This window comes from Equus quagga, chromosome 12 (genome assembly GCF_021613505.1).
Source record: "Equus quagga isolate Etosha38 chromosome 12, UCLA_HA_Equagga_1.0, whole genome shotgun sequence".
Classification (NCBI taxonomy): Eukaryota; Metazoa; Chordata; class Mammalia; order Perissodactyla; family Equidae; genus Equus; species Equus quagga.
Genome location: NC_060278.1, coordinates 99,388,854 through 99,413,340, shown reverse-complemented (window position 1 = coordinate 99,413,340; position 24,487 = coordinate 99,388,854). Strand labels below are relative to the sequence as shown.

The 24,487-nt window shown below is 42.1% G+C and overlaps 1 protein-coding gene across 11 annotated transcripts in view; it reads left to right on the top strand.

Moving 5' to 3' along the window:
- The window catches only part of STAU1 (staufen double-stranded RNA binding protein 1), a 45,259-nt gene that overhangs the window by 12,377 nt on the left and 8,395 nt on the right, over positions 1-24,487 (top strand). For 8 of the 11 annotated variants that reach the window (XM_046678813.1, XM_046678805.1, XM_046678809.1 and 5 more), the window contains 4 exons: positions 2,133-2,271; positions 4,272-4,437; positions 14,695-14,793; positions 22,956-23,186. In XM_046678813.1, the coding sequence (XP_046534769.1) occupies positions 2,171-2,271; positions 4,272-4,437; positions 14,695-14,793; positions 22,956-23,186 (597 nt within the window). In that variant the 5' untranslated portion in view covers positions 2,133-2,170. The remainder of the gene's footprint in view (positions 1-2,132; positions 2,272-4,271; positions 4,438-14,694; positions 14,794-22,955; positions 23,187-24,487) is intronic. The other 3 variants (XM_046678806.1, XM_046678808.1, XM_046678812.1) reach the window with 1 other exon arrangement.

Sequence of the window (24,487 nt, the reverse complement as noted above, 5' to 3'; positions counted from 1 at the left end):
CTAGAATCACTTCAACTCGGTATGGTGATACTGATTATAATGTGTTGATCAGAAAGCTGATTGTCAGAGTGTCCCCTGATCGTTAAAAAGAATGAGAAGATAACTTAAATACAAATCAGTAGATAATATCTCTTCAAACAAGGGACCCATGCTGGGACAACACTAATAAAGCCGAGTGTCTGCTGAAAGCTTGGGAACCACTGACCTGGCAGCTGAGAGGAGGACTGGCTGTTGTAGCAGTTACCCCTCAAGTACCTGAAGTCACCCCAGGCCTTCTGTGTGCAGGAATGAATCCGGGAAGATCTTGGTTACACCTTTCTTGTGCTTTTGATTTCTTTGTGGTATTCTTTCTTCAAATTCATTCTCTACTGCAGATAAATTTTATGAATCAGCTGCTTTTAAAATAATTCATGGGCTGGCCCGGTGGCGCAGCAGTTAAGTTCACATGTTCTGCTTCTCGGTGGCTCGGGGTTTGCCGTTTCGGATCCTGGGTGCGGACATGGCACCGCTTGGCAAGCCACACTGTGGGAGGCGTCCCACATAGAAAGTAGAGGAAGATGGGCACGGATGTTAGCTCAGGGCCAGTCTTCCTCAGCAAAGGAGGAGGATTGGCAGCAGTTAGCTCAGGGCTAATCTACCTCCAAAAAATAAATAAAATAAAAATAAAATAAAATGATGCAGGTTAGGGGCCGCCCCATGGCCGAGTTGTTAAAGTTCAGCGCACTCTGCTTTGGTGGCCCAGGTTCGCAGGTTTGGATCCCCAGGCACGGACCTACTGCACTCATCAGCTACGCTATAGAGGCATCTGGCATAAAAAATAGAGGAAGATTGGCACAGATGTTAATTCAGGGCTAATCTTCCTTAAGCAAAAAAAAAAAAAAAGGCAGACTGGCAAAGGATGTTAGCTCAGTTTGAATCTTCCTCACCAAAAAGAAATTCAGGTTATACTTAAAATGCAACTATATGAATTATGTAAAAAATGTAATTCTGATGTTAGGAAGAGAGGTTGGTTACTTATGTGACCCTCTGATTTTGCAAACCCAAAGATGCTCTTATAAGTTTGATTCATGCACTAAATTTAGTCAAACCAGTTATAGTACAGAATCAAGGCATTTTTATTTTCCCCTACATACATCCTACAAAGGCGTTTTAAAGTGGGTTTTTGTGTGCACTTAAATTGAACTTTGCCATTGCTAGTGTTGTTCTGTGTTTGCTATGAAAGCGTTGTTTTTAAATGTGATTGTACTCTGACACTAATCTTTCAGGGCTGGTTTGCTTTTTAAATGATTTTTAAAGGTTTATGAATTGGATGAACTGAGGGGAAAAAATTGGAAAATGTATGTATTTTCTAAAGTTGATAATTCTGAGATAAACTGAGATATACTTGCTCCTGTTGTATATGGAAACAGAACTCATTCTCCTAACAAATATTACCACAGGTCAAATCCCACTGTAAACATCGAGAATGGAAATATCTGAATATTTTGTAGGTTTCGTCTGACTTCTCCACACAGCACCTACTTGCCGCCTCCTCAGTGGCTCTGCCCCTGTCCCTGGAGCCCACAGCCTGGTGGAGTTCTTGAGGGCCTTTGTGTTCTTTGAACTCCTCTGGGGCAAGAATGGTGGCCCTCAAGCTTAGCACAGTGCTTTGCATCCAGTTAGTACTTAATAAATGCATTGTTCTATGAAGTAGTGTTTACAAACATACTTCTAAGTATAAGCCAATAACCCAGCAAGTCAGTACAACCAAAGTTGTATTGGTTAAGTATTCCCAAACAGTAAAACAATTTAGACAGTCACATGGTGTTTTTAATCATGGAACTTGATATGTGTTGGAACTTGTTTCTGACAACTGGGATGTATAGCTTTCACTGATAACTTCTTGTGTGAAGTTCTTGTCGCCTCTAATAGCCCTTACAATATATTTTGTGCTGTTGTCTGCATATTAATATCTCGAAATCATAGCAGATTCTTGGATTTCCTAACCTGATGCCTAGCACTGAGGTACTTAGACCCTTTCGTGAAACGCGTCATGAATCAATGAGTAGAAAGCATGCTATTCTTTTTGATTTTAGTGACCGTGATTCTCATGTCAGAAAAAAACAATTCTTTGTGTTGATTTTGTGTTGCAGAAAGCATAACCCCTACTGTAGAGCTAAATGCACTGTGCATGAAACTTGGAAAAAAACCAATGTATAAGCCTGTTGACCCTTACTCTCGGATGCAGTCCACCTATAACTACAACATGAGAGGAGGTGCTTATCCCCCAAGGTATGTATGTGTGTGTTTTATTTTTTGTTTTTTGAGGAAGATTAACCCTGAGCTAACTACTGCCAGTCCTCCTCTTTTTGCTGAGGAAGCCTGGCCCTGAGCTAGCATCCGTGCCCATCTTCCTCTACTTTATATGTGGGATGCCTACCACAGCATGGCTTGCCATGAGGTGCCATGTCCGCACCTGGGATCCAAACCAGTGAACCCTGGGCCTCTGAGAAGCGGAACGTGCGCACTTAACTGCTGCGCCACTGGGCCGGCCCCTGTGTGTGTGTCTTTTAAATACAGGTGAAAATATATCTGATCTTGTACGTGGAATAATAAAATCTGTAGATAGTGCAGCGTGAAGTGATTTGGTCTTTGGGCGTGCCAGATGTTGGTTTCAGTCTGAATTGTCTTTGGAACTGTGATTAACGCCCTTTTAACTCCTGTTGTTGGAAAGGGCCTGAGCGTATTCCTCACTAGCAGTGTGGCTCCTGTCCCCACGCAGTCTGGCTAAAGATCGCCCCTGTGACTGCTTTGAGTGATACTTGAGCATGATTCCTGCAGCACCATGGATTCTCAGCATTTTGAGATTGCCTGATTATTGTTATTGGGTACTTTCTGACTTTTGAACTTAAAGGGCTTTGTAAGTAGCCTTGATACACAGGTGCAGTAAAATATTAATTGAAACCTGAAACTGCTGTGTGTTAAAAACCTCCTGCTTGGGGCTGGCCCCGAGGCCAAGTGGTTAAGTTCGCGCGCTCCGCTGCAGGCGGCCCAGTGTTTCATTGGTTCGAATCCTGGGCGCGGACATGGCACTGCTCATCAAACCACGCTGAGGCAGCGTCCCACATGCCACAACTAGGACCCACAACGAAGAATATACAACTGTGTACTGGGGGGCTTTGGGGAGAAAAAGGAAAAATAAAATCTAAAAAAAAAAAAAAAAAAACCTCCTGCTCACAGTCATAAGACAGTGGATAGATTGATGATCAAAATGAAGTCTTCATTTCTCTGCCCTACTTGGGGAGGACCAAAGCTAGTTTTAAAAATACAAACTCTCAGGGGCTGGCCGGGTGGCATAGCAGTTAAATTCGTGTGCTCTGCTTCGGTGGCCCAGGGTTCGCTGGTTCGGATTGTGGGCATGGACCTACGCACCACTTATCAAGCCATGCTGTGGTGGCGTCCCACATATAAAGTAGAGGAGGATGGGCACAGATGTTAGCTCAGGGCCAGTCTTCCTCAGCTAATTAGAGGAGGATTGGTGGTGGATGTTAGCTCAGGGCTAATCTTCCTCAAAAAAAAAAAAAAAACCAAAAAAACAAAAAAACTCTCAGGGGCCGGCCCCATGGCCTAGTGGTTAAGTTCGGCATACTCCATTTCGGTGGCCCAGGTTCGCTTCCCAGGCATGGACCTCCACCACTCGTCAGTGGCTGTGCTGTGGCAGCGACCCAGATAAAATAGAGGAAGATTGACACAGATGTTAGCTCAGGGCCAATCTTCCTCAACAACAACAAAAAAGAAAAAAAACCCAAACTCTGAAATGGAAGAAATAGCGTCTGCTATGCTATAGGCTGTTGGGATTTCTAGAAGTGAGGATCCTTTCTAAACGGCTTCTGTTTAAAAATTCCCAGCCTTTTCTGGAGACACACAAGTGTGAATCTCAGATATGAGAAAGTAGAGCAAGTTAAGTTTTTTGTCTCAGCGAAAGCCTAATTCATTTCAGATTTTGTCAATATGGATTAGCTTTATAAATTGAACTCAGGTAATTTGTCAGCCAGTGTATTTTGTGCAAATAAGTTTGAATTGCTAAACAGTATTTGCTCATACTGTGTGACAATTCTAATCCAGTGTAAACTTATGAAATCTCTGGATATACTGATGAGGAGTCATTGCCGGCAAGTAAACATTAATGTGATTAGGACCCGTGATGAAGGAAATACTGGAATTTGTCAGAGAATGTATGGGTGCCTTATCAATGTGAGACTGTGATTTTCCTAACCCCCTTTCATTTTTAGGTACTTTTACCCATTTCCAGTACCACCTTTACTTTATCAAGTTGAACTTTCTGTGGGAGGACAACAATTTAATGGGAAAGGAAAGACGAGACAGGCTGCGAAACACGATGCTGCTGCAAAAGCCCTGAGGATCCTGCAGAGCGAGCCCCCGCCTGAGAGGCTGGAGGTGAGGCGGGGCAGAGTGGGCTCCTGACACTTGGGTGGAGCAGGAGGGCGGCGCGGAAGACCATGGCTCAAGCTTCTTTTTCTATGAAGATGCATTGAGAGCTGTCCATAATTTTTATTTGATAGCTTATAAGATTTTGTACTCTAAAGGTTTCTTGCCTTTTGCCCCCTTTTCAAAAAATTTCTTAGCAAGGATGTCAGATGCTTTCTTTTTCAACTCTGTGGCATAGTTTTGAGTGACCATCTTAGAAAGCTTGTGACTCGAGTTGTGAAGAACAGGCATGGATGAATTCTTCAGTGATAAAGATTGTGCTTGTCAGAATCTGCGGTGGTTTATGGTACCAGGCTGGAGAGTTTTCTGAAGCCATTTTCACTAGCCACTCTTTATGGTATCAAAGTGCCAGTTCTGTCTTGCTGCGTAACAAACCAGCACAAAGCTTAGTGGCTTAAACACCTGCAGGCATTTGTGTTGCTCACACATCTGCAGTTTAGGCAGGCCTGGCACGGGGAGCTTGTCTCTGCTGCATGCAGCTTTGGCTGAGGCAGCTCTGCGGGGGCTGGAGACCCCACTTTCAAGATGGCTCTCTCACATGGCCTGTAAGGTGCTGCTGGCCGTTGCCTGGGAACTAAGCAGGGGCCCGGGCCTGAGGTCCTCAGTTCCTCTCTTAGTTAACCTCCACACAGACTGCCTGCACATCCTCACCGTGTGGTGGTGGGGTTCCGAGAGTGAGTGTCCTAGAGGACAGAACATGGAAGCAGCTGCCAGTTTCTTAAGGCTTGGGCCCAGAAATCAGCACAATGTCGCTTCTGCCGTATTCTACGGATTAAGCAGGCACAGAGCCCACATTCAAAAGGACGAGATACAGTCTCACTTTTTTTTATTGAGGCAAGGTTCACGTAATATAAATTCACAGTTTTAACCATTTTAAGTGTACAGTTCAGTGGCTTTTGGTACATTCAAGTATTGAGAACCTCACTTCTGGATGAGAGGAGTGTCAAAGAATTTGGGGGCTGTGTTTTAAAACTATCACAATAAGAAAATGATTTTAACTCTTTGTGACTTTGTGATGGGAATATGGGTCTTAGAAACTCAGTGACTCCATGCCATTGAAGGGCCAAGGCATAATGAATATCTCTGGAAAGGCAGTCTTCTCACCAAAGGCCGGAAGAAACTCCCCGAGTAGAAACATCAAGATTTCACGGTGCTGTTTAATCACAGCACAAAATGCCATCTGAAAACATCCCTGGGAAGTGTTTGACTGACTTTTCCTCCCCAAGAAATAAGTTCCCAAAGAAGAAGGAGATCTTGCACAGAACATTGAGCTAAATGTATGATGATAGATAGGAACCCGAGTGGACCTTTGATAGGGTGCTTGCTGAGGTCCGTGTGTCCAGGGTCACCCAGCTCAGGATGGTGCTCTGTGGCTTCATGGCTGGCCGCACAGGAGCGTTCTGTTTTGCTTTTGATACAGTGCATTTCCATCTTCCAGTGTAACCAAACACTTTAACAGAGATGATCTGTTTCCTGGGTCCACTGAGGACCCCATAGAAGAGAATGGACTATAACTTAGGAGGATATGGTGAAGGTAAAAAGATGAGCTGTTCAGTGGTGGGGTTTGTGAAAAGAGCAGAAGGTAGTGTAATCTGAGTCATTTTGGCGGCTTTTCATTTTTTGGCCTGACTTTCGTGCTTGTCTAATTGGAGTCCGATGGAGAAGGTATTTCTTGATTCCTTCCAGCCAGCAGTTGTTAAACGATCGTGAACACTGGCGTGTGGGTTGTCTGCTCTGGAGTCACTTGAGAAGTTAAAAAAAAATTCCTTGGTCAAACCCACACAATTCTAACACAGTAGGGCCAGGGTAAGACCCAGGAGTGTCTGGCTTTTCCTTTTTTTCTTTTTTAGTGTACCCACTGTCAGGGTTTGGGAACCACACAGGTCCTTGGAATTATCGGTGCTTCCTAGGCAGTGTTCCTCCCTTCGAATCCTCCTTGGAAAGACTCAGTATTGCTGCAAAGGGAAAGTGTTGATGTCTTGAGCCTGAGCCTACCCCATCGCTCACTAGAACAGCGCTGTTTGGCTCAGGCCCAGAGACTGTAGGAGCCACGCTCCCCTGGGCTCCCCTAGGCTCATGGACGTCTATGAGGAGCTTTGCTGGGAGTAATATTCCTATCTGCCTGAGCCCCCTTGCCCCTTTTCTGGTTCTTTATGGTTTGGAGTAGAGACAGAGCCCTTCAGAAGGGGCTCAAAGACTGGCTGGCCTTAAGCATTGCTCCAGAATCGAAAATCATTAACTAGGATAAGACTTTTTCTTTGAAGTGATAATTGAAACACTGGCCTTCCTCTAACTGAGCTGCCCCCGGATTTACCAGGCCCCTTGGTAGGTGGGTCATAGGGGGTAAAGAGAGATATTTTAAAGGGTAACTTTAAATTTTTTTACAAGTAATGCATGTGAACTATAAAAATCCAAAAAGAAAAGGAAAAACAAATGATTCGTAAATTTACCAATTGAAGATAATCACCATACCCATTTTGGTGGATATCAGTGCATATACAAGTAAATACATGCACCTATGTGTTTCACAAAAATGGGATGATGATGTACAGTAACCACCTTTTTTCACTGAAGTATGTATCATGGATATGTTGTCATGCCATTTACTTATATTTCCATGGAGGACTCAAATTCAGCATTCATCTGAGCACTTTTAATGGCTGCAAAGTGTTCTGTTGTGTGAACATGACAGTTTATTTTTTCAACAACAGAGGCTTGGTTATTTAGGTTGTGTGCAGTTTTCCTGTTATAAAATAGGTAGTGAAGAACATTGTTGTCATTAAATCTTTGCGTGTGTCCGAGATGATTTTGTGAGCCACAGTCCTAGAAGTGGAATTGCACAGTAACGCGTATGGCCCAGTTCCTCCGCCAGCAGGGCCTGAGCCAGCAGGGCCTGAGCAGCCTCTTTGCCGACGTCTTGCCAGCATTGGAAATGATCATTTGAAACAAATTGTCTGTTTTGCTGTTGAAAATGTTAGAGCATGTGATTGTGTGGTAGAGCAGTTCGTCTTCTCCAGAACAGAGCCAATAAAGCCAGCGGTCTCTGTCTGACAGGCAGGCATGGGCTGGTCCCTTGATGACAGACAGTGTCTCAGCAGTACTGCCCCTCCTTCTGTGGGGTGTAGTTGAATGGAGTTGACAGACGTTAACATTAGTATCATTAAAAAAGTGCAGTGTGTACTAGGATGGAAAAGTAGCAAGTATTCTGAGAGCAAAAAATGTCTCGTTTAGATTGGAGTAATGGTGGTGCATTCAGAGAATTCCTCTCTGAGGAAGGGTCATTTAAGCTGAGACCAACGATGAGCGAAAGAGCAGGGGCAAGTACGTTCTCGCAGAGGGAGCAGCTTGTGCAAAGATCCTGAGTTGGGAAAGCGCTTTTAGTTTATTTTACTTACTTTTAAATCGAAGGCTTGTGGTGATAAAGGATGACTTCTTCAGTGTCTGAGCTGTTAGGAGTGAGGCGGTCATAGCTGCATCATCTGTTACGGAGAAAAAGGAGCCAGCTTCAATGTTCGTTAGTAGGGAAATGGTTAAATAAATGGATGCATTATCCCAGGAGTACCAGAGTGTGGTAGATCTTTATACATGAACATGAAAGGAGGCCCATAGTCTATTGAGTGGGGAGGAATAAAAATTCCGGGCTGTTGTTATATGTATAGTGTGATCTTCTTTGTGTTTAAGTAAATAGAGCCAACTGTGTGTCTATGTGTATATATGGGTTTGGATGTGCATAGTTTCTATCTTGAATGTTATATCAAACTTTAAAAGTAGTTTTTCTCTTTATGATAGTGGTAGAAGACAGACTTTAACAAAATTTTTTCTTTTTCTTTCTTTCTTTATTTATTGCTGAGGAAGATTTGCCTTGAGCTAACATCTGTGCCAGTCTTCCTCTATTTTTTGTATGTGGCTCGCCGCCACAGCATGGCTGCAGATGAGTGGTGTAGATCTGCTCCCGAGAACTGAACCTGGGCCAGAGCGTGCCAAACAAACTTAACCAGTAGGCCACGGGGCCAGCCCAGACTTTTTCTAAAAAATTGTACTATTTGAAGTTTTTTTTTATGTGCTACTTTTGTAAAAATAAATAAATGCAGCTCTTCCTGGTCTTGAGTCCTTAATTCCCTTGGGCCAGAAACATTTTTAGGTAGGGCTACAACTGGAATTGGAGACCTTAATCTTCCTGTCAGGGTCCATTGGACCCTCTTTACATTTTTTAGTTTCTTTTCTAAGCTCTGTAAGGATTGATATTGCGTGACTTTTATTCTTCTTTTTTAGAGATCTTACAAAGAGCAAAGAAAAGCATACTTATTTTTAAAAATAGAATATTACAATGATCATGTGGATCCTTTGGACCCTTTCATAAATCTTTACATTATGGAATCTTAATTTTTGTACATTTTGAAACATTTTGCTGTTTGTCATCCTGCATATCATTTCAGCACTATTCATCATATGTTCCCAGATCTGCTAAGCTAGACTAAACTAATAAGAAAATGGAAGAATGATGAAATCCCTAGGTGGGTGATATGGTAGTGAAATAATTGCCATTATTGCATCATCCTTTAATGTTCCTATTGCATTGACTAAGGTCTTGCATCGTCTTTCAAGAAGATGCAGAAGAATACTGGAGGCACCATCTTTTCACTCTACTTTTAGCTTTCATTCAACTCAGGTGAGAATTCAGAATTTTTCTTTTTCCATGCATAATGGCAAAGAGAAGAAAATTGACCGAGGAAGACATTTCCGTTGTTAGAACAATCAGAAGATGAATGCAGAGAGACAGCGGTACTGCGGCCTCTGATGATGGCGGTGAGATTGAGTGTTTAAGGGAAACAGCAGACTGTCAGTCTTCAGAAGATGTCTTAGATAAGTTTTCCCAAACTCAAGAATCAGCAAGTAAATGATATTTCTATGGTGTACAAAAAGGAAATGTGTATTCTCTTCTGGTCAGCCAATGGGAAGGACTTCATCACGCAAGAACCTGGACTGTCCTGTTCTGATTTTTAAAAAAACAAATGTGACAACATTCTTTCATCTTTTATAATGTTTGGCCACCAGAATTTATTTCTTACCACTTGTTGTCCACAAAATAAGTGGATGTTTGCAAAAGGTGTGTGTACAAAGGTGATTGGAAGGAAATAGATGATGTAACAATGAAAAACATCGTTAGATCCTTCTTTGGGGGTTTATAAATCTAAAAGTGAAAAAGCATTGTGTAGTTACAGTGCAAAGAAGATCGCTGTTGTCTCTTCAACAAAATTATGAGTCCATTTCAAAAGTAGTGTGTTTTGACAATACCAGTACAAGAAGAATCAGAATCATGATAAGCTAGAACCTGTTGGAGATGGATTTGAAATCTGGCACTGTTACTGGCAAGTGGGCTGTGCTCTAGGTTCAGGCATGCCAGCTGATGAGCAGTTAGTGACATTTAAAGGACCTTGCCCAGTTCCGGTACATATAACTTCTAAACTACAAACCTGGAATAAAAACTTGGGTTTGCTATTTTAAATTCTTAGTAAAACCTCTAAGGAAATGATTTTTGTTGTCTGTTTATTCTGTGTATTATTTGTAAAATGATTTTATTTTTTATTTTTTTTAAAGATTGGTCACCTGAGCTAACAGCTGTTGCCAATCTTTTTTTTTTTTTCCTGCTGTTTCTCCCCAAATCCCCCCAGTACATAGCTGCATATTTTAGTTGCGAGTCCTTCTAGTTGTGGTGTGTGGAACACCGCCTCAGAGTGGCCTGATGAGCGGTGCAGTGTCCATGCCCAAGATTTGAACCAGTGAAACCCTGGGCTGCCAAAGCAGAGCGTGCAAACTTAACTGCTCGGTCAGGGGGCTGGCCCCTGTAAACATGGTTTTAAATGTAGAAAAATAAAATGAGTCTGTTGGAGCCAGGTGGTTAATGGTGATGACTGTTTTTCTCCTGGCATACTGAGGGTTAAGGAATGGTTCAGAGTGTTTTTTCTCTTCCTAATGTTGCCTGGATTTGATTGCTGAACCATGCTCTATGGGATTGATGTTAACAGTAGTTCCCACTTCATGCAGGCAAGACTGAGGGCCCGCTCCACTTTCCCCGTCTTGCTGGGAATGGTGTTTGTGGGTTGGTTTTGACTCATTCACTGCTTCCTGCATTGCAACATTTTGTCAATCCGGATAATATCAAAATTGTTTATGTAAAAGAACAACACACTCTCACTTCCAAATAAATGTATGTCTTCATTTCCTGTTTTGCATTTTATTTCACTGGCTGCTTTCTCCCTATTGAAATTCTTTTGGAAGCAGTGGCTTAGAGAGGTGAATCTCAATCTGGTTGCTAGCAAAAATAAACAAATACTATAAATAAAATGGATATCCAGGCCCTACCTGCGAAAACTTGAGTTCTTTTTTCTGGAGTGAGGATCTGGCGTCTGTCTTTGTAAAGCTCCCAAGTGATTCTAATGCTGCTGAGGTTACGAACCACTGGCACAGAGTTTATAATTTAGCAGTAGGCCACTGTTTTCTACCAGACTTACGTGGACCCTTGATATATAAATAGAGAAGTAGCATTTCCTTAGTATAAACTTATAAGTTTGCATTTTATAATATTTATAAAGGCAATCAGATTGACTTCTGTGAGTTTTCACAACACAAAATTATAACTATGTATTGTTTTTGTCCATTAAAAAACATGCTGGGAAAGCTACAGTCCTGTTTTAGAGTAGTGGTTCACTCTGCTGTGGAAAGGAGAGTGAGAATGGCTTCTTCATTTTCCTTGAAAAAGAAAAAATATTTGGTGTCAGTAGTTCTTAATGTTGACATTTATTAAATCCGGTACAATTGCCTGTTACGTTGTCTATACTTCTCTATATGTTTGGAATAGGTCATAATTAAAAGTAAAAGTTAAAACTAATTGGACTGGTATAATGAGCAAAAATTTTGAAAATTGGGATATATGCATGGCAATTGACATCTTGTATCAGCCTCAGTCCCCAGTTTGTTTCCAGATTTTGTTCTGGTTGCACATAAGGAGAATATTGTCATCGACACAATTACTTAGCATGAGAGTGGACCATTTTTTTAAATAGCTCATCTATTTAAAGTATCTTTGGATACTCTTCAAATAAACAGCTGTCAGAAAAGTTTGTACACAAAAATGAGCTAATCTTTTAGCACAGGTTAATATATTGATGATCTCTGGTGTGTTAATATTTGGTATGAAACGTACCTTTTTTTTGTTGCTTTGAAAAAAATTAAGACAAAATATACATAACATAAAGGTTACCATTTTAACCATTTTTAAAGTACTGTGGCATTAAATATATTCTCAATGTTGTGCAACTATCACCACTATCCATTTCCAGAACTTTATCATCCCATATAGAAACTTTGTACACATTGAACAATAACTCCCCCTCCCCCCCCTTCCCCTGGTAGACACTCTTTTACTTCTGTCTCCATTTGCCTATTCTGGATACCTCATATAAGTGGATGTTTGTCTTTTGTGTCTGGCTTATTTCATTTATCATAATGTTTTCAGGGTTCATCCATGTTACAGCATGTTTCAGAATTATAGTGCTTTTTTTTTTGCTGAGGAAGATTAACCCTGAGCCAACATCTGTTTCAGTCTTCCTCCGCTTTTTATGTGGGTTGCCACCACAGCATGGCTGATAAATGGTGTAGGTCTGCACCCAGGATCCGAACCAGGCTGCCAAAGTAGAGTGCGCTGAACTTCACCACTATGCCATGGGGCCAGCCCCTATATTCTTTTTAAAGGGTGAATAATATTCCATTAGGTGAATAGCCCACATTTTGTTGATCTGTTCATCTGTTGGTGGATGTTTGGGTTGTTTTCACTTTTTCGCTATTGTGAATAGTGCTGCTGTGAACACTGGTGTACAAGTATCTGAGTCCCTGTTTTCGATTCTTTTGAGTATGTATCTAGAAGTGGAATTGCTGGATCACATTGTAATTCTATGTTTAACTTTTTGAGGAACCACTGAACTGTTTTCCACAGAGGCTATGCTATTTTACATGTTCACCAGCAGTGTACAAGGGTTCCAGTTTCTCCACGTCCTCACTAACGCTTGCTCTTCTGTGGCCATTCTCATAGGTGTGAAGTATCTCATTGTAGTTTTGATTTGCATTCCCTAACGATTAATGATGTTGGGCGTCATTTCATGAGCTTGTTGGCCATTTGTATATCTTCTTTGGAGAAATATCTATTCAAGTCCTTTACCATTTTTGATTTGGGTTGTTTATTGTTGTTGAGTTGTAGGAGTTCTTTATATATTCTGAATATTAAATTCTTTATCAGATATATGATTTGCAAATATTTTCTCCCATTCTGTGGGTTCTCTTTACTCTCTTGATAGTGTCTTTTCATGCACAAAGTTTTTAATTTCGATGAAGTCCAATATATCTTGTTTTTTCTTTTGTTACCTGTGCTTTTGGTGTCATATCCAAGAAATCATTGCCAAATCCAGTGTCATGAAGCTTTTCCCTAATGTTTTCTCCTAAGAGTTTTATAATTTTAGCCCTTATGTTTATGTCTTTGATCCATTTTGAGTTAATTTTTGTATATGGTGTAAGGTAAGGATCCAGCTTCATTTTTTCACCTGTGGACATCTGGTTTTCCCAGCACCATTTGTTGGACTGACTGACTTGTTAAAGTACAGGGGTTTTTTTGTTTTTGCTTTTGTTTTGAGGAAGATTAGCCTTGAGCTAACATCTGCTGCCAATCCGCCTCTTTTTGCTGAGGAAGACTGGCCCTGAGCTAACATCTGTGCCCATCTTCCTCTACTTTATATGTGGGACGCCTACCACAGCATGGCATGCCAAGCGGTGTCATGTCTGCACCCAGGATCCAAACCGACGTACCCCAGACCACCGAAGTGGAACGTGCACACTTAACCACTGCACCCCCTGGGCTGGCCCCAGTATTTTTTTTAGTTTAAAACCTATTTAAAAATAAATTTCAAACCAAACTTCTGGAGCCCCAGCCTTCTAAGGCACCTTGCTTGAAGATTTCTGGCTTTAAGGACTCACTACGAGGCTTCTTTTTTCTTAGGATGTAAGCAACAAGAATAAAAGTTCATTTAGCTTAATTAAGCCACAAGAAATGCTATGCAAATAGTTTTGACCAGGCAGAGAGTGAAGTGAAACTGATTGGAAAGAAACATTATCATCATGGAAGGAGACAAGGGATTATAAATAGTGTTTGGGATAAGTGTACTTGTACACTGTTATATTCTTTATTGTACGAATGTTTTTTTTAAAATATGGAGTTTTATTTCTTTTAATTACAGCTTGAAACATTGGTGCAGTGTAGGTACAGGATCCACCTGATAAGCGTAAGGAAGTGCACAGCAGATAAAATCCTGGATGTCCTGCACCTTGCCTACTCAGCAGTGTCAGCCACGGGTTCCTGTCAGATAGTTCTCATCTTGGAAATAGGGTTTTACAAATTCTTTGACAAAAGAGTCCCAATAATATAAAGAAAAACACAGTTCTCTTGCTGTGTTTTGGGGGCACTTTGCTATAACTGAGTGTGTCTGCTTTCTCCTATCATCACTGCAACATGGACATCTGTGTTGTCAGCATGGACGGAGAAGATCTCTGCCCCTCTTTAGTCCCAGCCCTGGCTGAGGGCTGTGAGTGAACCTTTTGCGAAGATAGTCTCAGCCTTTGTCTGGGAGACTTTATGAGTTTGCTCTGTGCAGCAGTACGTGTGAGATACAGAGCAGTTTTGTAATTTGTTCCACTGCATACTTTTTAATAAAGTGGTTTCCAAGGGCTTTATGTCCAGATAAGAAGCCTACATACCTAAGTGGAGAGACTTAGATTTGAACTTGCCATGCCCCACATAGATCTGTCTGTCTGACTTTTTCTAAAATGTGGCTTACTGGTCCTCGAGGCGGGCTCCTGGAAGTCAGCCTTCCTGAGCAGCGTGGCCTCTCGCCGCACCGCGATGAGGCTGATTCATACCCACAGGTCTCTTATGTGTGGATTGTATGGTGGATTTATGAGGTGCAAACTGCCCCAAGTTTGATAGGACCCTTTTTTTTAAGCTTTGACGTTCCCTGACACATGCTACGCATGCGGCCTTGCTCCCTGGGTTAGTGCCCAGTCCGTACAGCCAAGGCACAGTGCCTTTAAGGCGTATCCTCACAGCTGTTGTGTGGACGGTTTTAGTAAGAGTTGACTACTAAACATCTATTCTTCCTTTAGGTGAATGGAAGAGAATCAGAAGAAGAAAATCTCAATAAGTCTGAAATAAGTCAAGTGTTTGAGATTGCACTTAAACGGAACTTGCCTGTGAATTTTGAGGTAAGCTTATTTTACATGTAGGCCTCTGTATTAGAAAATACTGTTGGCATTCATCATCGGAATTAGATTTTTCCTAAATAATATTGGAATAATAATCACATTTATGTGAACCTTCAAATTTAAGATTCAGATTTTCTATTTAGCAAAAGCCGTATTGATTCTCTTCTAGGAGTTGTCAACTTCGGCCAGCTGTGGGGCTCTCGACAGAGCATGGGTGGCCTCAGTGGTCTGTGAACCTCCTAAAATGGTCTGAAGAAGCTTGGTTTATGTTCTCATGTGTGTTCTTCTGGAGAGAGGGTCCATTGTTTCCATCAGACTCAAGCATCTGTTACTCTCAAAATATTAAGAATCTCAACCTGTCCCTAAAAATCTTGTCAGAATAATTGTTAAAAGGACATAGGTTTTGTCATTGTCCAGCATCTGCCCCCCACTTCACCCATTTAATAACTTCGTTTGTTGGAGACTTTATGGTCTAAAAACAATAATTCACGCGTTGTTAGTTCAAAATAGAAAATAAGGTACATTTAGTGTGTGTTTCTTTCAAAGACACAGTGAGTCCAAATAGACTGGGCAGGTAAGAGAGAATTCTTTAAAAGTTTCCTTTAATGGTCTGACACATGGCAAATTCTTTCTTTTGATTTCCATGCTTGGTTATGCAAGGTTGTATTTTAATATACAATGCAGATTTCCTTATCAATTCTTTGGTCTTTCAAAGTTATGAAGAATATCTATTTTAGTCTTCCAAACTCGCGCATTGTTACTTCAGGCAAATGTAATTTGAACTGGGACATCTGCTTAAAATGATTTTTTTCTTCTTCTTCTCCCCAAAGCCCCCCAAGTACATAGTTGTTTCTTCTAGTTGTAGGTCCTTCTAGCTGTGGCATGTGGGACGCTGCCTCAGCATGGCCTGATGAGCAGTGCCATGTCCGCACCCAGGATCCGAACTAGCAAAATCCAGGGCCCCCTAAGCGGAGGGCTCGAACTTAACCACTCGGCCACAGGGCCAGCCCCTTAAAACAATTTTAAGTTTTTCATAAACTTCTTTTGGTGTATTTATTTTTTAAAAACCTACCTGAAGTTTATTATCCGTAAAATAGTTTAATTTTGTAGCATTTTGCAGTTACAGGCAATCCCCAAATTTCATGCCTGACTTTCATAAAATATAAACCTTCTATTATAAGTTAGCGCCCTAAACAGGCTCCTGAGTCCAGACCTTAATCCATCAGCTGAGTGGTGATGATTTCTGACCTACAACCTGGCTGTGCTTACCTGCCTACCATGGGCTGCAGGTGGGATGGGGAGTCGCACTTGGGTCGCAGGGCCGCCCCGTATCCCCCACACCAACCCTGCCCTACCCCAGCAGGCGAGCAGGTTGATATTGTCCATCTTCTGGCGTGCAGAGCACCAGGTGGATCTAGGGCTTATGTCTTCTTCCCTGGCCCTACATCCTTTACAGCCTGTCTCCCTCTGTTGGGGAGAGGGGGTGGGGATTGGGGAGGTAATGAGACAGGGGACATGCAGAACAACAGTTAGGACTAGTTGCTGGGTGGGAACTAGGTGGGAGCTTCACCCTCAGAAGCCACAAGGTCTCTTTGGACACCTATTGCAGGAAAGGGAAGAAATGCTCCTTTTCTCCTCCTGAGGGATTAGTATGGCATGAGAATGGATTTTTAAAGATTGAAGGGAGGGGTACCAAGATTGTGAGAGTGGGAAATGCCTGGCTTCCTGGGTCACCTCAGGGTCACAGAGGTGACTGCTGGGGCCAGCTATGAAGCTTGTCACCTGCTCACACTAGTTGCTACCCTGCCTGAGAGTCACAAAACTTTCTGGAACCTTAGTGAGGGCTTGCCAGTTTGCTTTTGCTCTGTGGGGTTTGGGGACCAGATTGCTTTCATCTCACCTCCACTTTTATTTAAGTTTCAGGTTTGGCTTTCAAACTTGTGTTCAGGAATATGTAACACATAGCAGGGAATTGTTAAGTAGGCACGTGAAAGGAATTGTGGAAGTGCCCTCTGGTGGTGAATATCTTTTAAAGTAATAATTGAGAACATTACAGTTTTTGTGTCGGTGGTGGTGTTGAGTTTGTTAATATGAGTACTTAGGTCAAAGGTTCGTCTTAGCTTCCATTATTAGCTTGAGCAAGGACTTTATTTTTCTACAGTTCTATCTCTTGCACCTGGAAGACTGCCTGGCATATATTGGATGCTTAGGAAATATTTACTAAATAAATGGACAGAATAGTTTTTTTTTTTTTTTGACTAAGTTTTTGGTAGCAAAATCTGTCACATAGGAAGCTGGGTTAAATGTTTAATAGGAGAAAACAGGAGCCATTTGTACAGTTCTTTAGAAAAATATTTACAGCTTGATTTTTGATAAAATGTCTAGTTTTAGTTAGAAAACCTGGTGCTGCTGATTGATGTGGTCACTGGAAGGCAGTTGTGACTTGGTCGCTAAATCCTTTCCGGGTCAGACTCGAGTTGTCGATCGGGGGGCTGGTGACGTGAATGGGCAGTGCAGATGGTTCTCAGGCGCCGGGTGGAGCTGTGAACCTGGAGTGAGCCGTGGGCGTGGCTGCTCTGATCTGAGGACGCGGAAAGCACTGTTCAGGGAGGGAACATTTCGGAATCTAGGCATCAGTGTGGAGGTGGGGTGTGAGGGCGACCTGGGGGAGCTCTCTAGAGTCCGTCTGCAGGTGCCTTTCACGCTGGGCCCTTCCCCGCACCCCTCTTCCTTTTCGAGCAGTGCGGGCCTCTTTCTGAGGTGCCTCTCGCTCTCACCTCGGGAGCACGGCCGTTTCTTGGGCTCACATAGTTTTCCTAGCCATTTTTCCAACTTTTTATTTTGAAAAATTTCAAATCTGTGGAAAAGTTGCAAGAATTGGACAGTGACTATATCCTTCACTGAGATTCACCAGTGGTTAACGTTTTACCACATTCACTTCTTTCTCTGTAAATGTATATATTTTATTTTCTATTTTTTACTTTTGCTGAATCATTTGAGAGCAAGTGGCAGACGTGCCCTTAACTCCTAATATTTCAGCAAGTATCTCTTAAGAACAAGGACCTTATCTTAAATAACCACAATCTAATTATCAAATACGGGACATTTAGCATTGCTGTGAGACTGTTATCTAATATACACCCTGTAGGCACGTTTTGCCAGTTGTCCTCGTGATGTCCTTTATAGAAAGTATTTTCTTGTTCCAGTGTCCAGAACAGGATCACGTGTTGTTTTTAACGAGACGTGTGCATCTTGTTAGTCTCTAATCTGTCACACTTCCTCAGCCAGTTTTTGTCCTTCATGACATTGACATTTTAAAAAGTCAGTTATTTTGTAGAATGGCCCTCAGTTTGGATTCGCCTGATTCTTTCCTCATGATTAGTTTCAGGTTGTGCATTTTTTGGCCGGAACACCACAGAGGTGGTATCGATTTTTCTCAGCATCACCTAATGTTATTTTCTCCCAGTGTTGGTGATGTTGGCTTCCCTGGTCTACACCAGATGAGCTCCGCTCTAAGGAGACTTCTTTCCCCTTGTAGTTAATCCCTGGCCTGTGGGACAACGCTGGAGGCTGTGCCCTGACCGTGCCCCAGGTGTTCTGGCATCATCGACAGTTCTTCCCGGCGTCGGTTACTGCTGTGCTGGGTGTCAAAAGTGGCTTTTCTGCGTTTCCAAGCTGGCATTGTACTGTAAAGAATACCCCCACCCCGAGCTACATTCATTTATGTCAGTGCAGGTGCATTGCGGCTTGCTTTTTCAGAGTGTCGCTCCGTTATTATCATTGTTGATTTTGATGTTCAAATTGCCATTCAAGCTGACTGCTGTGTCCTTTGATATGCCCTCATCAGTTTGTTTTGTGAGGGGGGCGGGGGCTCAGGTTTCTTGAGGCAGAATTTACATAAAGTTCACCTTATTTAGATAGACAGTTCGCCGTTTATACAATTTGATGACGGTATGTAGTTGCATCACCGTCACTGTAGTTAGAGTAGAGTAGAGCATCTTTCACCCCATGAAGTTCCCTTCGTTGCCCTTTGTGGTCAGGCCCTTCCCTCCATCCTCAGCCTTGGGCAACTGCTGATCTGATTCTGTCCCTACAGCTTTGCTTTTTCAGAATGTTACATAACTGGAATTAGAGAGTATATTGCCTGTCGTGTGGCTTTTTTAACTGAATATAATGCAGATTTTGAGTCATCTGTGTTGCGTGTGTCAGTAGTTCGTTTCTTTTTGTTGCTGCATAGTAGTCCATTGTATGGACGTACCAAAACTTAGGCATCTCTTTACCAGGTGAAGAACATTTGGGTTGTTTCTAGTTGTTGGTGATTATGAATAAAGCTACCATAAATATGTGCATACATTTGTAGGGACATGTTTTCATTTTTCTTGGAAATACTTGGGAGTGGATTTGCTGGGTTGCATGCTAAGTATATCTTTAACTTTATAACTTTTTGACTTTATAAGAAGCTGCCAAACTGTTTTCCAAATTGGGTGTATCATTGTAGCTTCCCACAGCAGTGCATGAGAGTTTTAGTTGCTCTGCGTCCTCTCCAGCATTTGGTATTGTCAGGTTTTAAAATTTTAGTCATTCTAGTAAGTGTGTAGTAGTAACTCATGGTTTTAATTTGTATTTCCATGAAGACTAGTGATAGTGAGCATGTTTTCGTTTGCTTATTTCCCACCTGAATATCTTCTTTGGAGAAGTGTCTGTTCAGATCTTTTGCCAATTTTTTTATTGAGTTGTCGTATTGTTATTGAGTTTTGAGGGTTCCTTATATATTCTGAATACAGTTCTTTTATCAGATATGTATTTTCCAAATATTTTCTCCCAGTCAGTGGCTTGTCTTTGGTTTTTTTAACAGTGAGGTCCAAACAGCAGAAATATTTAATTTTGGAGAGGTCTGGTTTGCTAAATTTTTCTTTTATGGCTCGTGGTGGTTGTGTCCTATCTAAGATACCTTTGCCTAACCTAAGGTTATTCTCTTTTGCTTTCTTCCATAAGTTTTATAGTTTTAGCTCTTAAATTTAGGTTTATGATTCATTTTGAGTTATAATTTTTATATATACTGTGAGGTAAGAGTCAGGGGTCTTTTTTCTTTCTTTTGTATTTGGATGTCTAATTGTCCCTGCCCCTATGCTCTCACCTCCCCTCTTCAGATCTTGAGAACTTCCTTACTTTGTGATACAACCAGATGTTTTAGCCTTACTTTGCACTTTCTCTGCTCTAGCTTTGGCCCCAGTGGAAATGGAAATTCTAATAGAAATGGCCTCAGCTGTTCCTCCCAGGAGCCCCAGTTCCCTTTACGCAGAGTGGAGTGTGGAGCCCAAGATGAGGGTGCTGGGTGTGCTGACTGCTGCTGGGGAGCCATCGCTTCCAGGCCCTGCTGGCAGATAGTGCTAGGAAATACGTGTGTTTTTAAAATCACAAGGTTCTACCTCTGTTTTCAATCTACCGTCACAGGATTCTTCCTCTCTCTTCCTTATTCCGTATTTGGATCTCCTTTTTCCCATTATGAGAATCTGCTCCCAACAGCATCAATATATTTACCCAACACGATCAACAACAAACCTACTAAGTAAAGTTTAAGATGCCCTTGCGGTTCTTTTTATCTTTATACTGAAGGTGTATCGTTAGCGAATTGTGCTCCAAAGTTACTTGGATTGTTTTTCCCCTACACTAACAGTCTGTTGAAGTGTGCTTCATACACCATAAAGTGTACATATCTTACATGCACAGCCCATTGCATTTTAACATAGGCACAAACCTGTGATTCACCACCCAGATCAAGATAGAGAACATTTCCATAACCTCCAGAAGTCTTTGGGTCCCTCTCCAGTTAAAACCCGCCCAGAAGACGCTGCTTTCTGTCATCAGTATAGATCTCTTTTCTTTGTTCTTAGGCTTCATATAAAAAGAATGATAGTGTGCATTGTTTGGTGTTGAGTTTCTTATCCTCAGTAGAATGTGTTTGAGTCTCATCCATGCATATCAGTAGTTTAGTTTATTGCTGAGGGGTATTCCACTGTTTGAATATAAAACTGGAATTTACCTGTTCTCCTGTTGCTGGACGTGTGAGTTGTGTCCGCCTGGGAAGCTGTCGTGAATAAGGCTGCTAAGTCGTCTTCTGTACACGGGCACTCAGAATTAAGTCAAAGGGTAGGTGTTTATAAAAATTGTCAGACTATTTCCTAAATTGATTGTACCAGTTTACACTCTCACCAGTTGCTCTACATCCTTGTCAGTACTTGATATTGTCACTTTTTAATTTTAACCAAATTGGGATGTGTGTGTGTGTGGGGGGGTAGTATTTCACTGTGGTTTCAGTTTCCAGTTCCCTGATGACTAATGATGAGCACTTTTTCATATGCTTATTGGCCATTTAGAGATCTTATTTTGTAAAGTATCTGTTCAAATGTTTTTTTTAACTGAGTAGTTTGTCTTTGTATTATTGACTTGTGGGAGTTCTTTATATTCTGGATATAAATCCCTTGTCAGATATATATATTGCAAATATTCTCTCACATTCTATGGGTTCCCTCTTTTACTTTTTATTTATTTTTTTATTTTATTTTATCTGGGGCTTTTTTGTTGAAGAAGTTTCACCCTGAGCTAACATCTGTTGCCAATCTTCCTCTTTTTTGTATGAGAGCTGCTGTGATGGCATGGCCAGTGACAGATGAGTCGTGTAGGTCCACGCCCAGGAACCAAACCTGGGCAGCCGAAGCAGAGTGCACTGAACTTAACCACTAGGCCACCAGGGCTGGCCCCCCTATTTTACTTTTTAAGTGCTGTCTTTTAAAAAGCAGTTTTTGGTTTTGAGGAACTGCAGTTTTATTTTCTGTATGGATGGTGACTTTTGTGTTTAAGAACTCTGCCAACTCTTGCTCATGAAGTTTTCTCCTATAGGCTTTATAGTCTTAGCTTTCACATTTGGGTCTATGTTCCAGCTCCAGGTAAGTTTTGTCTGTGGTCGAGTTCAAGATTGTAGTTCAGTTTTTTCCCATGTGGATATCTAGTTGCTCCAATACAGTTTTTTAAAAAAATGGACTTTGGATTTGCTTTGGTGTGTTTGCCAAAAATCAAGAGATCATATATGTGCAGGTCTGTTTCTGCCTTCTCTTACGTTTTATTGACCTGTTTGTTTATCCTTAAACAATCCCATGATGTCGTAATTGCTGTGACTTTATAGGACGTCTTGAAATCTGGTAGTGTAAGCCTCTACCTTAGTTGTTCTTTTCAAGGGGGTCTTGGCTGGTGTAGGTTGGATCTGATTTTTATTTTCCTTCTGTGTGATTATGTAGCCACTGTCATATACAGTTAGGTTTCTGTTCATATTCCATTTTAGTGTTTTTCTCTGTCGACTTTTTATATTTTTAATATGTAAAACACTAAATGGTTTCAGAAGTCAAAGCTGTACAGAAACATACATTCAGAAGTGTCATCTTGTCCCCTCTACCACAATCTCTTCCACCTGCTGTAAGGAATTAATTCCACGGGTTTCTGCTCTCTCCTTCTTGTGCTTCTTTTTGCAAAAATAAGCGTATATACACAAGTGTATGTCTCTATATATACATATATATATGTATACATATATATAAAACGCTTTTTTTTTACACAAAAGTTCGGGTATCATAGATACACTTCTACAGTTTGCTTTTTTACTTACTGTGTCCTGGAAGTCACTATCGGTCTTAGAGAAGATTTTCTCATTCTCTTTTACAGCTGCACAGCAGCCAGTATTTAACCACTTCAGTCTTGGCTGGAGGCTCAGAGCAAATATTAAACTTGAACTCTTTTGCAGCAATTCTTTCTGGGCTTTGCCGGGCCAGCTTCCTTTTTGCCACTTAGAGTGGATCACGCTAAACTCAGGGTAGTCTGTGGCCTTGGGGAGGCGTGAGCCATTCTGATGGGAGGCAGTGGTAGGGCATATTTCCCTCTTCCATGCCTCAGTGCATTGGACTCATCAGACCCAAGAACGTTAAGGTTGAAAAGTAAGACGAGAAGAAAGCAAGCATGCAGCAGCATCACAGTTTCCTCTGCTGACCTTTCTGCTGCCTCCTTTTCTCGGATCTGCTCCTCGGTTCCCCTCCCTCGTGCTTCATGTGCCCTAATGTGGTGACCAGTGTGCCTGACAGCTTGTGATAAGTGTCTGTCACGCTTTCACTCAGTCTTTCCCTCTGAAACAGGTCGCCCGGGAGAGTGGCCCACCCCACATGAAGAGCTTCGTGACCAAGGTGTCGGTTGGGGAGTTTGTGGGGGAAGGTGAAGGGAAGAGCAAGAAGATTTCAAAGAAAAATGCTGCTATAGCTGTTCTCGAGGAGCTGAAGAAGTTACCGCCCCTGCCTGCAGCTGAGCGAGTGAAGCCCAGAATCAAAAAGAAAACAAAATCCATAGTCAGGGTAAGAACCTTTCTGAATCAAGAGGGTGTTGTCACTGCCCAGAGATGGCGGGGCAATTGAGACGGCTGGTTGCTGACCTTAGGCAAAGGGCTGGGAGCGAACATGCACGCGCCAGGCCTGGTAGACCCTTACAGGGGCCGGTTAGGCAAGCGGGACTGAGCCGGCTTCAGGGGGGAGGCACCTGCTGGCGTGCACATGTGACCATGGAGGAGGGCGTCTTCGCACCCCCGTGATCACAGTGCAGAGCCCGGGTGGGGAGAGTGGGTAAACCGTGCTTCCTCCGTCTCACTGGCCGCTGTGCTGTTCTGAAGGCAGAGGAGATTCGTGGGAGGACCGATGTCCCAGGGCGGATGTACAAGTGAGACATTTCACTGTACACCTTCTTCCTCTTTTGGATTTTTTAATCATGCTAATGGACCTATCAAAAATTACACCACAGGGGCTGGCCCAGTGGTATAGTGGTTAGGTTCATGCACTCTACTTCGGTGGCCCAGGGTTTGGGGGATTGGATCCTGGGTGCAGACCTACACAACGCTCATCATCCGTGCTGTGGCAGCATCCCACGTACAAAATAGAGGAAGATTGGCACAGATTTTAGCTCAGTGACAATCTTTCTCACCAGAAAAAAAAATACCACCACCCCCACCAAAGAAGGGACAGGAGTCCATGTGGGGACATTTGTGAGTGCTGGGATCTGTTCTGATTGTCAGGATAGCTTCACGCTGTATCGAGAGCCACCTTTGTCTCACACACAAGTTAGCATACTGTATGTGCGAAGTTAGCATGCTTTTGCAGTTTCCTTTTTTTGCTTAATGTATCTTGGAAAGTCACTCCTATCAGTGGGTACAGATTCACTGGTGCTGAAAGTGGCCACTGGGAAGTAACTGCAGGCTTCTTAGGTTCTTCTTTCCACGTGGCATCAGCTTGAGTATTTTGTTTTTTAATGGTTTCTGGATTTTGAGTCATTGTTAAGAGAACTGGGAACCCATCTTATAGTACAGACTTTAGGGAGGTTTAAGAATGCGTTCTATATTTTTTCTACCTCTTCCTTTATTGTCATATGTTGAAATTTATTGTTAAAAAGTAGACGTTACAGTGACACTTGCCTACTCACAGTGAAATGTCGATGTTGGTTTGCTAAGAAGACCTTAAAATCACCCTAGAGCAATCAGAGAAACTCACTCAGCATCTTTCAGTTAAAAGGGTTTAAAAAAGATCTGATAAATTCTGAGCCATTAGGTCAATATGAAAGTAAGTCCTGTCATGTCCTGATCTCTGAATTGACAAGGTTGTTTCTGTGA